We start from the raw sequence: 17,171 nt of genomic DNA on the forward strand, positions 1-17,171 counted from the left end.
TTTTGACTCAATTTGGCATGAGTGTCTGCTATACAAATTGATGGAAAGTGGTGTTGGGGGAAAAACATACGACATTATAAAATCCATGTACACAAACAACAAAGTGTGCAGTTAAAATTTGCAAAAAACACACACATTTCTTTCCACAGGGCCGTGGGGTGAGACAGGGATGCAGTTTAAGAACCATCCTCTTTAACATATATATCAACGTATTGGCGAGGGCACTAGAACAGTCTGCAGCACCTGTCCTCACCCTACTAGAATCTGATGTCAAATGTCTACTGTTTGCTGATGATCTGGTTCATTCTGTCCCCAACCAAGGAAGGCCTATAGCAGCACCTAGATCTTCTGCACAGATTCTGTCAGACCTGGGCCCTGATAGTACATCTCAGTAAGACAAAAAGAATGGTGTTTCAAAAAAGGTCCAGTTGCCAGGTCCACGAGTACAAATTCCTTCTAGATACCGTTGTCCTAGAGCACACAAAAAGCTATACATACCGCAGCCTCAACATCAGCGCCACAGGTAACTTCCACAAAGCTGTGAACAATCTAAGAAACAAGGTAAGAAGGGCCATCTAAAGGAACATAAAATGTTACATACCAATTAGGATCTGGCTAACAATACTTGAATCAATTATAGAACCCATTGTTCTACAACCACCTAAAAGTATTCCTTCCATAACAAAGAATTTGCAAAAAACAGAGACACATATTTCCCTCAGATTACACAGACCCCCCCCCCCACACACCCACACATTGTATTTAAACAAATACAATTTTGATATGCTCCCATATCTATTGGGTGAAATACTACAGTGTGCAATCACAGCAAGAAGATTTGTGACCTGTTGCCACAAGAAATGGGCAACCAGTGAAGAACAAACACCATTTTAAATACAACCCATTTTTCTTTATTTATTTTTCCTTTTGTACTATTTGCACATAATATGACATTATTTTTGGAACTTTTCTGAGTGTAATGTTTACTGTTCATTTGTATTGTTTATTTCACTTCCTTTGGCAATGTTAACATATATTTCCCATGCCAATAAAGTTCTTAAATTGAAAACATTGAACTGAACTGAGGGTGAAAGAGAGAAAAAGAGAAGAGAGTGTGAGGGAGAGGGAGAGAGAGAGAAAGAGAGAGAGAGTTGTCAGTGAATGGAGAAGGAAAGAGGGTGGGGGAGAGATGTGGGAGAGACAGTCTCCAGAGACAGAGAGAGAGTCAGCGTGACATAATGTAAGGAAGATGGTGAATGACAGTTAGCGTAAACACACCAAACAGAAGCACATACCGTTCCCCTGCTTATACGACACATTCTCCTCACACAGAGATAAGTGAATGCTCTACAGTCCCAAAGGTGTGTGTGTGTTTGTGTGTACGCGTGCACCCACGTGTGTGACTCACTCACAGCGCATAGCGAGGATGCTCCACCCGAGGTGACAGCACATGTACCTTAAGCACTCTTTTTCCTCCATACAGACAAATACACACAAACTCTCTCTCTCTCTCTCTCTCTCTCTCTCTCTCTCTCACTTTCTCCACCTCTCTCTCTCTCTCTCTCTCTCTCTCTCTCTCTCTCACCCCCTCTCCGCCTCTGAAGGACAGTCAGATGGATGGGGCGTGAGCGCGACAGAGACATTGTAGCTCGTCTTAGTAGTTAACTGAGGAGAGGTGGCTGCATGGTTTCTCTCCTCAGCTTCTCGCTGCTTCTCTCATTCTCTCTCCTGAGCCTCTCTCTGTTTCTCTCTCCTCAGCCTCTGTCTACTTCTCTCTTTCTCTCTCCTCGGCCCCTCTGTTTCTCTCTTTCTCTCTCCTCAGCCTCTCTCTGCTTCTCACTGTCTCTCCTCAGCCTCTCTCCGCTTCTCTCTTTCTCTCTTCTTCATCTTCCCTTTTCCAGTCGATCTCATTCTCACCCATCACAGCCCCCCCTCCCTCCCTCCCTCCCTCCCTCCCTCCCTCCCTCCCTCCCTCCCTCCCTCCCTCCCTCCCTCCCTCCCTCCCTCCCTCCCTCCCTCCCTCCCTCCCTCCCTTCTCTCTCTCTCTCTCTCTCTCTCTCTCTCTCATGAATGTCACCTCTGCTGATGGTTGCTGCTGGAATTCACAGACCACTCTCACACTCTCACACTCACCCGTGGGGGGCGGCGGGGGAGTTAGTTGAGGGCTGTGTGGAGAGAGAGAATGCCAGTAGAGGAGGAAGATCAATCTCTCTCTGTCCAACCCTCTGTTCCGTTCCTGGATTCATTCTTGGGAGTCCGTCCCCGTCCCGCCTGCTGTGCTGCATCTGGATCTAAGTCTACTGGATTACAGCTCCGTTTCTCCGCTCATTACTCCTGACGCTTGCATTTCCACGGCAGGCAAAGTTGGGCATCCAGAGACTATATGTTGACTGCCTGTTCATTTCCTCTTGAATTTGTATGCTGTTTGAGCTTCAAAATGATTTCACTTTTCACTGGAAGAAGTGTGATTTTAGTATGACAGAGAAAAGAGCTCCGTCTCTTTTTTGGGGATTCTTTACTTATAGGATAGGCTAGTGATTTTGGGGGATTCTTTACTTATAGGATAGGCTAGTGATTTTGCTATATTTTGAACTTCGTTGTCGCTGGTGATTTGGTTGTGAGGGACAAGATGAGTGGGGAGGGAGGTTAGAAATGTAGGAAATGTTGATGTCTTTTCATGTTTTATTTTTATCAAACAGAGACATTCTAACCTCACTCACCCGTCTTTCTTTTGTACTGAAGATGTGACCTTAGTGGTCTCTGTTTTTCAGTGTTTTTTTAGTGCATTTATTTCTCGTCACACTGGAGGGTCCACTTTGGATGTGTGACTGCACTTGAACTCTCACCGTCCCCTGCACTTCCCTATTCCAGCAGGCTCTTAACCTAGACCCTCTCTCTTTAACCCTGCGTAAAACCCCTCTCCCCTCTCTGGGGGCTCTCTCTGGACCTTCCGACCATTTTCTGTTGCTTGAGGACACAGACAGCCCCGCCAGAAGAGGGGCTGTTGGGTAGGAAGACACCCCCCTCCCAAAGGTGAGAGGGGGGGGAAGATGGCAGCTCTCGCCAGCTCTCTCATCAGACAGAAACGGGCGGTCAAGGACGACGGACAAAACCGACCGGTAGCCAACAAGAGGAAGCCTTGTCCCAAGAGCAACAAGTCTCTGTGCCAGAAACAGATCCTAGTCCTTATCTCTAAAGTGCGGCTATGTGGGGGTCGAAAAAGTCGAAAAGAAAAGAGACCGGGTGAGTCATCTCTCTCTTCTTCCTCTTCCTCTTTCTCCATCTCCATCTCCTCCTCTTCCTCCCTGCCAAGTCATTGATTAGTTGTTGGAATGGTGGTCACATGAAAACACAATATATACTTTGAGGGATAAACTTTTTAAAATTTATTTTTTATTCATAATAAATATAATGTAACATTTGGGGATGTTCCTGTTGGAATTAATTGGCAGAATGTTAATTTGATTTGAGAATGAGAAGATATGCGAGAATATAGAATTTGTTTGTTTGGATCAGTTCATGTCAGAATAAAAAGTAGTGCCATATTCTGAGCCCCTTGTTGTATTATGTATTCCCTAGTCCTACAGGAAGGATGCATAGAGAGACAACAGAGCTTAATGAGGAGTAGTTAGAAGGACTCTCCCCTCACACTGCAGTCAGCCTTCCTCTAAGCCTTAGAGTTCCCATCCTGGGTAGTACACAGCTGCTGGGTTCCCTTAGACACAGCCTTAGAGTTCCCATCCTGGGTAGTACACAGCTGCTGGGTTCCCATAGACACAGCCTTAGAGTTCCCATCCTGGGTAGTACACAGCTGCTGGGTTCCCATAGATACAGCCTTAGAGTTCCAATCCTGGGTAGTACACAGCTGCTGGGTTCCCATAGACACAGCATTAGAGTTCCCACCCTGGGTAGTGGCTAGCTGGGTAGTGGGTATGTCATGTGAGGTGGATTGTTACTCTGTCTGACCATGACCACTTGTTGTAGTAGACGACATAGAGAAAGCACACATCCCACATGAATACACTATTCTGAGTTCTTTGCACCTTTTTGCACCTGTCTTTGGGTAATTAGAGACACTTATTACTGTGTGTGTGTGTGTGTGTGTGTGTGTGTGTGTGTGTGTGTGTGTGTGTGTGTGTGTCTGTGTGTGTCTGTGTGTCTGTGTCTGTGTGTGTGTGTGTGTGTGTGTGTGTGTGTCTGTGTGTGTGTGTGTGTCTGTGTGTGTGTGTGTGTGTGTCTGTGTGTGTCTGTGTGTGTGTGTGTGTGTGTGTGTGTGTGTGTGTGTGTGTGTGTGTGTGTGTGTGTGTGTGTGTGTGTGTGTATGTGTGTGTGTGTGTGTGTGTGTGTCTGTGTGTGTGTGTGTCTGTGTGTCTGTGTGTGTCTGTGTGTGTGTGTGTGTGTGTGTGTGTGTGTGTGTGTGTGTCTGTGTGTGTGTGTGTGTCTGTGTGTGTGTGTGTGTGTGTGTGTGTGTGTGTGTGTGTGTGTGTGTGTGTGTGTGTGTGTCTGTGTGTGTGTGTGTGTGTGTCTGTGTGTGTGTGTGTGTGTGTGTCTGTGTGTGTGTGTGTGTGTGTGTGTCTGTGTGTGTCTGTGTGTGTGTGTGTGTGTGTGTGTGTCTGTGTGTGTGTGTGTCTGTGTGTGTGTGTGTGTGTGTGTGTGTGTGTGTGTGTGTGTGTGTGTGTGTGTGTGTGTGTGTGTGTGTGTGTGTGTGTGTGTGTGTGTGTGTGTGTGTCTGTGTGTGTGTGTGTGTGTGTCTGTGTGTGTGTGTGTGTGTGTGTGTGTGTGTGTGTGTGTGTGTGTGTGTGTGTGTGTGTGTGTGTGTGTGTGTGTTGTGTATATTCCAGGTGTGTTGGTAATGTGCACTGTAACTACACCTACTGTTAATAATCAATTAGGTTGAAGATCCTTCAACCCTTTCCTCCCACACTCCAGAGATGATTAATGCATTTCAGATTGAGACCAATCTAAGCTGTGTTCTAATCTACGTAACCTTGCCACTGGCAAAAAAATCCAATGTTAACAACATTGTTCTTTTCAAAATCCATTTGGTGGCCTTTAAAATATCTGCTTTCTGTGAATTCTTCTGTGCTTTTGGATAGTGAAGAGTTGAATGTAAAGGATAATAGCAGCCTCCATATTGAAAATATAACCTGTAGTGTAATTCATATTTTAGTCTCTCTATATAATCCCTGTTTGGAGAATCATACATTTTCTACCAAGACTATAATGTCTCCTACGTAATAATGCTGTCTACCAGATGATGCTGTATGGTGTTGCAGAGTCAACAGGTGGTGTTTTGGGACACAGTTAGGAAATGTCAGACAGGGCTCACAATAGAAAGCTCTATGTAATCCTTGTTACTTCCTGTGGCCATTGGCATTGCATTATCAGAGACATTGATTTTGCTATGGCATCTCATCTGTCAGCTATAAGTTATTATACGTGACATGCATTTCCTGTGTGTCTTGGTGATGGTTTGTAGATCAGAATTGACATACAAGAGTGTTGAAGACTGCTTGTGTGTGTGTGTGTATGTGTGCGCACGTCTGTGTATATACTGATTGTACAAAACATTCACCTTCCTAATGGTGAGTTTCACTCCCCCTTTTTGCCCACAGAACAGCCTCAGTTTGTCTGGACATGGACTCTACAAGGTCTCAAAAGCGTTCCACAGGGATGCTGGGCCATGTTGACTCCAATGCTTCCCACATTAGTGTCAAGTTGGCTGGATGTCCTTTGGGTGGTGGACCATTCTTTATACACATGAGAAACTATAGTGGATCGAGAAAAACACAGCAGCGTTGCAGTTCTTGACACAAACCGATGCGCCTGGAACCTACAGTACTACCATACCCCGTTCAAAGGCACTTCAATGTGTTGGCTTGCTCATACACCCTCTGAATGGCACACATACACAATCCATGTCTCAATTGTCTCAAGGCTCAAAAATAATTATTTAACCTTCATCTACACTGATTGAAGTGGATTTAACAAGTGACATCAATAAGGGATCATAACGTTCACCTGGTCTGTGTATGTCACGGAAAGAATAAGTGTTCTTAATGTTTTGTTCACTCAGTCCACTGTGTATGTACATGTGTGTGTGAGTGAGTGCTTTCCTACCATATGTATTTGTATGAGTTTATGTGTGTGTTTATGTCTCTGTGTGCCAGTGTGTGAAAGCCCCTGAGTAATGGATGATAACAACCTCTCCATGAGCCTGAAATAGCAGTGTTGTATGCCTACTCCATCAGTAGCTACAGAGGGCACTGCCATGCCTCAAAGCTTTATTATGTTAGTGTCCATTGATGTTGCATCTGTGAGTGACAAAACAACAGTGAAAAACAACAGGAAAGCTCTGATGCTCTCACATATTTGCGTAACACAGCTGCAGGCCACTAAATGTCTCATAGTTGGGTTCACTTTAAGGTACTCACTTTGTTTAGGGTTTGTGTCTTTCATTTTGGGGGTGTGAGGAGAGTGTTGTATAAGTGGTCCTTCGTCACTTCCTCCATTTTAAATGCATGTTCGTTTAGTCTGCTATCAAGCCATCAGACTCTCTCCATGCAGACACCTTTATGGATTTTGTTGTGTTTCTTGGTGGTTTTTGAGTTGTTTGCTTTAGGATCTTTTCAACACCCTGCATTATCACATTCATGCATGCAAAACACTCACTTACACTACTGATTACTGATTACACACACCATTGTATATTTTCCTTAGTTGCTTTAGTTAATAAATATATATTTTGTTACGCCTTATCTCCACGTTGTCTCCCTTTTGTTACGGGCTTTGAGCCGGTTCGTGACATCATGGTAATACTTTTATAATCACATAAACAGCTATATTTTCTAGGGTCATGAAAAAAAATATTTTCAGTATACAAATGTCCTATGATGGTGGTAGGTGTCTAGTGCTAGGGATGTCATGTTACCATCAACCATGTGTGATAGTTGCAGAATGCAGCATCAGCCTCTGTTCCCACCTTGCCTCCACCTCTTCCTGTCCTGGTCCCTTTTAAGATGGCCGCCGCCGGCCCACTAGATGAAAGCAATGAAAGCTCGCTCCCACTGTCAGTGATCTGCAGCGATTCTCCCTTCTCCAATCGATCCAGCTCACTAATTTATACTGATTAATCAATAATCACCCTCTTAGTTTGTCCAAGGAGGAATTTGACCTGGGAAGGGTGGGATATCGAGCAGTGACACCCTTCTCCCCTCACACAGACCCTCTAACATTCTCTCTCTTACTCACACCTACACACACACACATGCACGTGTGCTCTCACACACACACACCCACACACACAAACATGCACACATTCACACACACATGAATATGTATGTCAACACACACCTACAACCCGGCCAAATGACACCTGGGCAAGATGAGAATGAGACAGTGTAATGAAGCTAAAGAGAAATGTTTGATCTGCAGTTAACATTTAATTACAGTCACACAGAGAGGAAGTGTAGTATAGTAACAGACGTCTTCTAGTGCAGAGGTGGCAGGGTATGAGCAGGCATCAGTAGGGTCAGAGAGAGAGAGTTTGAGTTTTTATAAAACCTTTATTTTTTACTCAAGTGTTAACATAAAAAAATGACACACTGCCTTTTCAGAAATGAAACAACAAATGTAATTCCTAAACAAAAATAAATACATAACATATATATTCAACTTATTTCATCAGCAAAAATAATTTCCCCTCCTCTACAAAACAAAGCGCTCTTTCGTAGGCCCACTTCTCCTCAAATAATAGGAGATCTTTTACAGCTGAAAAGAACTCAAAATCTACTTTTATTCTTGCTTTCACTAATCCTTTAAAAACACATCTTACATCCTTCCCATATCCCGTTTCTATCTTATGTTTTCTACTCAGAAAAATTGACATCTTAGCTTGTCCCAAAATAAAATTTAACATTTGACATTTTCTTTTCTGTTGTTTACTATATTGAAACCCCAAAATAAAAACAGTGTGATTGAAAAATTCCCCTACAGCTTTAAACAAAGATTCCAGCATTTCCAATAGAGGTTTTATCCTCTCACACTCCATAAAACAGTGAAAAATGGTTTCTCTTATATTACAAAAAGGACATCCATCTCTAACATCTGAATTAATAACAGATACAAAAGCATTAACTGCAATGATGCCATGTAAAACCCTCCATTGCATATCACCAGTACCCTTTTGTAACGGTGGTTTGTACAGTGCCCTCCATGCTGGCTTTACCCTATCATCAATGCCCAATTTTACCCTCCATGGAGTGTCTTTTCTATTTTTCAATTTATCTTTATTCAACACCTTGACACACCCCCTATACAAGTCCTTCCCATTCACCTCATCCAAACCCACCTCCTCCAACCCTCTCAAATCCAGCAATAACGCCTTTCTTTCTGACTCTGGGATATTTGGTGTAATCCCTAGTCTTGGAAATGAGACGTCTTCATCTTGTACCTTCTTCTTGTGGCTACTAAGCATACCCCATTCTTCCGCTGACAGAGCCTTCCTACAGCTCCCCAGCATTTGTCCGACAATCCTTTCCGACCTCATCCCCAAATGTTCTGCCACCCGTCTTCCATCCATTAATGCGGGCCCAGCCATGGCCATTAACTGTCTTAAGGTGATGATTTTCCCCTTCACCAGAATCTTGGAGAAATGTGGAACAGCTGCAGTTGTACAATCCAGTCTTGCCCCATACACCAGAGGTTCCTCCAACAGCCAATGCACTGACTCCGCTGAAGTTCGTCTAGACACCTTCATTATGCTCCACACTCTGAGAAGTCCTCTGTAAAACGGAGGTACTCCCTCCCTAGAAATCTGGCTACTATCAACCAGAAATAAAGCCTTCTTTAAACCTAATCCTCCAACCCGTTGTAATATAAGACCTGCCACCCCTCTCCACACCACATTTTCCGGTCCATAAAGCAACCTTTGAATAAACTGAAATCGGAAAGCAGCAGCCCTACTAGCAAGATGTACAAGACCTTGTCCCCCCTCTTCTTTTGACAAATACAAAACACTTTGTGGAACCCAGTGATATTTATCCCAAAAGAAATCCACAATAATTGCCTGTATCTTAGCCAGAAGGCCAGATGGTGGTTCTAAAACTGACAACCGATGCCACAGTGCAGATGCAATCACATTATTAACTATAATAGTGCGCCCCCTATATGACATACGAGATAATAACCAACGCCATCTCCTCATCCTCCCTTCCACCATTTCAACCACCCCACTCCAATTTTTTTCCATAGTCCCCTCATCTCCTAGGTATACTCCAAGATACTTAAAACCTCCCTTACACCATTCTAGCCCCCCTGGCAAAGCCATGATCCCTCCAGACCATTCTCCAATCTGTAACGCACAACTCTTTTCCCAATTTACCTTTGCAGAGGATATTCCCTAAAACGATCAACCATTAGACTCAAGCTATCCACCTCCGCTTGATTTTTCACTAACACAACTACATCATCAGCATAGGCTGAGAGACGAATAGGAGGAATATCCTCTGAAAGGCACACCCCTGCAATGCGCCTTCTAATGCTATTTAGTAGTGGCTCTATAGCAATGGCATATAACATCCCTGACATAGAACATCCCTGCCTAATACCTCTACACACTTTAAAGGAGCACTCAAACCACCGTTAACTTTCAATACACTTTCAATGTCACCATATATCACCTTTATCATGGCAATAAAACCAGAGCTGAACCCAAACGCCTCAAACGTTTGCCATAAATATTGATGTTCAACTCGGTCAAATGCCTTTTCCTGATCAATTGAAATTAGACCAGCATCCAACCCAATAGCCCTAGAGACGTCCAAAAAATCACGAATCAGAGAAATGTTATCCCCTATCTGCCTGCCAGGAACACAGTAGGACTGATCCGTATGTATGATTTGCCCCATCACCTCCCTCAGCCTGTTGGACAAAGCTTTTGACAATATCTTATAATCAGTGCACAATAAAGCCACCGGCCTCCAGTTCTTCACCTCCCTCGGGTCACCCTTTTTGGGCAGTAGGGTGAGGACAGCCCTTCTGCAGCTTATTGGTAGTAACCCTCCGGTTAAACTATCATTAGCTACTTCTAACCAATCCTCACCCAACACAGCCCAAAAAGACTTAAAAAGTCAACGGGAAGCCCATCAATGCCTGGTGCCCTTCCATTTTCCATGCCTTTTAATGCAGTGTATAAATCCTGCAAAGACAATGGTTGCTCAAGCTCAACCTGAGCTTCTGCAGCCACCTTTGGGAGCCCATCAAAGAACTGCTGTGTCACTGTTTTGTCCTCTTTGTACTCACACTTGTAGAGCTCAGCATAGAACTCTACTGCCCTCTTTCTAATTTCACTAGGGCTAGTGAGCTCTTGTCCAACAGATGATTTGAGACAATGAATAATTTTTCTTTGTCCATTCTTTTTCTCTAAACCAAAGAAAAATTTGGATGAGGCATCCATTTCAGATATTCCCTGAAATTTACTTCTCACCAGTGCCCCCTGTGCTCTGATACCCAGCAGGTCTGCCAATGCAGTTTTTCTCCTCTTGAGGGCCTGAGTATGGCCTCGATCTCCTGTGGTCTCAACCAACGTCATGAGTTCCACTATTTCAATCTCTAGGGCTTTCATTGATCTGGTGATATCCTTGGTGACATTCCTCGTGTATTGATTACAAAATTGCTGAATCTGGATTTTCCCTATATCCCACCACTGTTGAATGGATACAAAACTGGCCTTTTGAGACCTCCATCTCTCCCAAAACAAACTGAAACAGTTCCTGAAGTGAGCATCACTCAATAAAGTTATATTAAAATGCCAGTATGCGCTTTTGGGTTTTACATCGTTAATGAACACCACCTCTGTTATTAAACAATGATCAGAAAATCCCACTGGAGTTATCACACTTGATTTACAAACTTGAGATTGATGCTCAAAAACATAAAACCTATCTAACCTGGCCATAGAGATGATGTTCTCTCTCACATGCGCCCAGGTGTACTGCCTTGTTCCTCCATGTTGACTCCGCCAAATATCACACAATTCATTTGTTACAATGAGGCGTTTTAAAAACATCCTTGAGGCTATATGAGGTTCTTGGTGATTTCTATCTAAATCACTAACTGGCAGTTAAAATCCCCAGCAATAAACAAATAATCTTCTTTGTTACATTTCTCAATGGTATTTGATAATGTCTCTAAAAACATACCCTCTCAACTGTCACCACTGGGGCATATACATTTATCAGACACATAGTGATGTTTTCATACCTTGCTCTAACTTTTAATAACCTCCCTCAACTACCTCTTCAACCTCATATGACAACGGCAAAAACCCTTTTGAGAACAAGATAACCACACCCCCACTTTTTGAGTTTTTATGACTACACACCACTGTCCCCCCACTCCTGTTGCCACATAACTTCATTTTCCAAATTACTATGCGTTTCTTGTAGAAAAATGATGTCACTTCCCTTTCCTCTAATTAACTCATACACCATGGCTCTTTTTTAACATCTCTTGCCCCATTTACGTTTAAAGAAGAAATCTTAAAACTGCTCATGGATAAAAAAAAAATATACAGAGGAAGATACAGCCACCACATCTCTTTACAGAGTTAAGACTGCAACTGAACTCTTTCATTTTCTTTAGAATTTACATCACTTATCACTCTTGTGACCACTTTCTTGAGTCTAGCAATTTCAGGGCTTTTCAAACTTCCCCTGTAATTTTTGACATCAGAAACTTTGCTGATTCAATAAACAATTCACGTTCAGGGAAAAAATCAGTTACATTGTAATCCTGCATATATTTCTTCCCTTTTGTCAACTTCAAAAATTGACGTATCCTCTCGATCCCATACATCCCTTCCACCCCATTTATCTCACTATATTGTTGTGACGTGTCAGATGACTCACTCTCACTATCCTCCCCAGAAGAATACTCCACCATCTCTACACCTTTTTCATCTTCAATTGATTTATCAAACTCTACCTTTCTCTTAGAATTAGACCCTTCACCACCCCTTAAATTCTTCCTTTTACTCCTAGGTATTTTGAAAACATCCGCTTCCTTTTCCCTTATTTCAATCTCCTCTTGACTTCCAATTTCATTTTTCCAGCACCACCTCAGCGACGGCAGTCGCAATCTCACCTATTGTTTCCCCTCCCTCTTTGTTCTGATCTACCACAATTGCCCCCGTATCCACACTGCCTTCCTCTCCTGCTTTTCCAACCACATCTGCCCACCTTCTCTCTTCTCCTGCACCCGTAGTATTTTCAGCCCTTCGCGGTGGTGCGTTATTTGCACTCGCACTAAAACTATTACCAGGCTCAGCGCGCTCATTTTCGGGACAACTACGCACCAAATGCCCCTCTCTTCCACATCCAAAGCATTTCATTGATTCAGTAGATGCATAGAAGACATAATCAAATCCATCAATCTTAAAGCTAAACGCTAAATTCAGTTCATCTCCTTCCTTTTTAAAATCATATGCACTTGTCTCCTATGAGACACGACATGTTTCAACAACGGAGATTTGCATCCAAAAAGAACCTTCTTTATTGTAGATACTATTTGACCATGGCGAGATAACTCTCGCTCTAACACTTCATCTCTAACAAATGGTGGCACGTTAGAAAGCATAACTTTCTTCGCAGGATTCATAAGCGGAAATACCGGCGTCTGTGTTTCCCGCAACACAACACCCCTCTCAACTATTTTATTCACCTTTTCAATTGAATCTAAGAATATCACTACAGCGCTATTCATCCTTGAGGCTGATTTGATGCTATCATACCCAATGATAGCACCCACAGCCAAGCTACATTCTTCCACTGAACACCCGGCCGCAGCAGGAATCTTTACTCCATGCCTCCGACTAAGTTTTTCAAACTTTTCATTTCCACAGTGGCCATAGCAACCAGCTCCACCCGCTGGTTGTGCCCTCGCGAAAAACCAACCTCAAAGCAAAGATCCCACCACCCCTATACGTGCTTATTGATAGTTTAAACAAGATACCCTTAAAACAACTAAACTAATCAATATATATATATATACATACCAACCCCCAATAGAGTGAAAAGAAATTCCATTCGCACTCACAATCACTCCTGCCTGACGACTCACTCCCAGCATGCACTCCCAGCATGCACCATGAGAAACAAGGTTTAAAAATAACAATTTGTATCTATTTTCAGAGTATGGAATAAAACCCATCAAATTAAATGTATTGGTCACATACACATGTTTAGCAGAAGTTCTTGCAGGTGTAGCGAAATGCTTGTGCTTCTAGCTTCTAGCTCCGACATTTTCACAACATACAGTTGAAGTCGGAAGTTTACATACACTTAGGTTGGAGTCATTAAAACTCGTTTTTCAACCACTCCACAAATTTCTTGTTAACAAACTATAGTTTTTGCAAGTTGGTTAGGACATCTACTGTGTGCATGACACAAGTCATTTTTCCAACAATTGTTTACAGACAGATTATTTCACTTATAATTCACTGTATCACAATTCCAGTGGGTCAGAAGTTTACACACACTAAGTTGACTGTGCCTTTAAACAGCTTGGAAAATTCCAGAAAATGATGTCAGAAGCTTCTGATAGGCTAATTGACATCATTTGAGTCAATTGGAGGTGCACCTGTGGATGTATTTCAAAGCCTACCTTCAAACACAGTGCCTCTTTGCTTGACATCATGGGATAATCCAAAGCCAAGGCCTTAGAAAAACCATGCAGATCTCCACAAGGTTGGTTCATCCTTGGGACCAATTTCCAAATGCCTGAAGGAACCACATTCACCTGTACAAACAATATGATGCAAGTATAAACACCATGGGTGTTTATAAACACCATGACTTCCACCAAAGTCGTTTCCTCTCATTGTTCAGGCAGTGTTCGGCGGTCGGCGTCACCTGTCTTCTAGTCATCGTTGATCCACTTTTAATTTTCCACTTGTTTTCTTACACACCTGGTTTTCATTTCCATCATTAATTGTTGTGTATTTAACCCTCTGTTCCCCCCCCATGTCCTTGTGTGGAATTGTTTGTTTGTGGTTGTACGCTATGTTACTGGTGCGCGTTGGGTTTGGTGCGAAAAGTGCAAATAAATCCAAGCACAACAGCAAAGGACCCTGTGAAGATGCTGGAGGAAACAGGTACAAAAGTATCTATATCCACAGTAAAATGAGTCCTATATCGCCATAACCTGAAAGGCCGCTCAGCAAGGAAGAAGCCACTGCTCCAAAACCATCATAAAAAGCCAGACTACGGTTTACAACTGCACATGGGGACAAAGATCATACTTTTTGGAGAAATGTCCTCTGGTCTGATGAAACAGAAATAGAACTGTTTGGCCATAATGACCATCGTTATGATTGGAGGAAAAAGGGGGAGGCTTGCAAGCCGAAGAACACCATCCCAAACGTGAAGCACGGGGGTGGCAGCATGATATTGTGGGGGTGCTTTGCTGCATGAGGGACTGGTGCACTTCACAAAATAGATGGCAACATGAGGGAGGAAAATTATGTGGATATATTGAAGCAACATCTCAAGACATCAGTCAAGAAGTTAAAGCTTGGTCGCAAATGGGTCTTCCAAATGGACAATGACCCCAAGCCAAATGGCGTAAGGACAACAAAGTCAAGGTATTGGAGTGGCCATCACAAAGCCCCGACCTCAATCCTATAGAAGATTTGTGGGCAGAACTGAAAAAGTGTGTGCGAGCAAGGAGGCCTACAAACCTGACTTAGTTACACCAGCTCTGCCAGGAGGAATGGGCCAAAATTCACCCAATTTATTGTGGGAAGCTTGTGAAAGGCAATGCTACCAAATATTAATTGATTCTATGTAAACTTCTAACCCACTGGGAATGTGATGAAATAAAAGCTGAAATAAATAACTCTCTACTTTTATTCTGACCTTTCACATTCTTAAAATAAAGTGGTGATCCTAACTGACCTAAGACAGGGATTTTTTACTAGGATTAAATGTCAGGAATTGTGAAAATCTGAGTATAAATGTAGTTGGCTAAGGTGTATGTAAACTTCCGACTACAACTGTATACCCAAAATACACGTAAATCTCAGTAAGAAATGGATTAAGAATATATCCATATTCGTCAGAGCGGCATTGGACTAAGATACAGGGTTATAGAATACAGTATATACACATATGAAATGGGTGATGCAATATTTACACACAATTAAAGTGACTAAGATACCGAAAAATAGAGTAGAGTTTACACATATGAGATGAGTAATGCAAGATACAGAGACATTATTCAAGTGGCTAGCATTTAATTTCCTTAAGGTGGCCAGTGATTCCTAATCAATGTCTATAGGCAGCAGCCTCTGATATGCTGGAGATGGCTGTTTTACAGTCAATGGTTGTCACGCCCTGACCTTAGAGAGCCATTTTATTTATCTATTTGAATTAGGTCAGGGTGTGATTTGGGGTGGGCATTCTATGTTGTCTATTTCTTTGTTGTTTTTGCAAAGTGTGGTTCCCAATCAGAGGCAGCTGTCTATCGTTGTCTCTGATTGGGGATCATATATAAGTTGTAATTTGGGATTTGTGGGGTGTTTTCAGTTTAGTATCTGTGCCTGACGGAACTGCCCGCTTATTTTTTTTGTATTCGTTATTTTTGTTTGAGTGATTCTTGACAATAAAGAGCATGAAAACTTTCCACGCTGCGCTTGGGTCCACTCTTCCTTACGACGACGAGTGTTACAGTGGTGTAGTATAGAATACAATACAGTATATACATATGAGATGGGTGATGCAATATGTAAACAGAATTTAAAAGTGACTAAGACACAGTAGAATAGTGTGGAATGTAGTTTATACCTATGAGATGTGTAATGCTAGATACGGAAACATTATTAAATTGGATTTTAATCCATTTCTGAAAGTGGCCAGTGATTCCTACTCTACAGTGGCAAGAAAAAGTATGTGAACCCTTTGGAATTACCTGAATTTTTGCTTAAATTCTTCATAAAAATTGATCTGATCTTTATCTAAGTGACAACAATAGACAAACAGTCTGTGTAACTAATAACACACAAACAATTATACGTTTTCATATCTTTATTGAACACACCATGTAAACATTCACAGTCTAGGGTGGGAAAAGTATGTGAACCCTTGGATTTACTAATTGGTTGACCCTCCTTTTGAAAGCAATAACCTCAAGCAAATGTTTTCTGTAGTTGCAGATCAGACCTGTGGTCAGGAGGAATTTTGGATCATTCCTCTTTACAAAACTGTTTCAGTTCAGCACTATTCTTGTGATGTCTGGTGTGAACTTCTCTCTTGAGATCATGCCACTTCATCTCAATCGGGTTGAGGACAGGAATCTGACTGGGGCCACTCCAGAAGGCGTATTTTCTTCTGTTGAAGCCATTCTGTTGTTGATTTACTTCTGTGTTTTGGGTCATTGTCCTGTTGCATCACCCAATTTCTGTTGAGCTTCAATTGGCGAATAGATAGCCTTACATTCTCCTGCAAAATGTCTTGATACACTTGAGAATTAATTTTTCCATCGACGATGGCAAGCTGTCCAGACCCTGAGGCAGCAAACCAGACGTAAATCCCTCCACCATAATTTACAGTTGGGATGAGGTTTTGATGTTGGTGTGATGTGCCTTTTTTTCTCCACAGTAGTGTTGTTTGTTCCTTCCAAACAACTAATCTTTAGTTTAATCTGTCCATAGAATATTTTGCCAGTAGCGCTGTGGAACATCCAGGTGCACTTTTGCAAACTTCAGACGTGCAGCAATGTTTTTTTTGGACAGCAGTGTTTTCTTCTGTGGTGTTCTCCCATGAACACCATTCTTAATTAGTGTTTTATGTATCGTAGAGTTGTCAACAGAGAGGTTGGCATGTTCCAGATATTTCTGTAAGTCTTTAGCTGCACTGTGTACTTGCAGTCATCTTTGCAGAACGGCCACTCTTAGGGAGAGTAGCAACAGTGCTGAACTTTCTCCATTTATATACAATTTGTGTTACCGTGGACTGATGAACATCAAGGCTTTTAGAGATACTTTGTAACCTTTTCCAGCTTTATGCAAGTCAACAATTCTTAATCTGAGGTCTTCTGAGATCTTTGTTCGAGGCATGGTTCCCATCAGGCAGTGCTTCTTGTGAATAGCAAACCATTTTTTTGTGAGCGTTTTG

At 42.4% G+C, this 17,171-nt stretch overlaps 1 protein-coding gene across 1 annotated transcript in view; it reads left to right on the plus strand.

The window, feature by feature from the left end:
- Window positions 1-2,093: 2,093 nt before the first annotated feature.
- The window catches only part of LOC112231403 (fibroblast growth factor 11-like), an 81,490-nt gene continuing 66,412 nt past the window's right edge, over window positions 2,094-17,171 (plus strand). The window contains exon 1 of the mRNA XM_042311363.1: window positions 2,094-3,243. Coding sequence (XP_042167297.1) covers window positions 3,051-3,243 — 193 coding nt within the window. The 5' untranslated portion in view covers window positions 2,094-3,050. The remainder of the gene's footprint in view (window positions 3,244-17,171) is intronic.

This window comes from Oncorhynchus tshawytscha, linkage group LG33 (assembly GCF_018296145.1).
Source record: "Oncorhynchus tshawytscha isolate Ot180627B linkage group LG33, Otsh_v2.0, whole genome shotgun sequence".
NCBI classification, from domain to species: domain Eukaryota; kingdom Metazoa; phylum Chordata; class Actinopteri; order Salmoniformes; family Salmonidae; genus Oncorhynchus; species Oncorhynchus tshawytscha.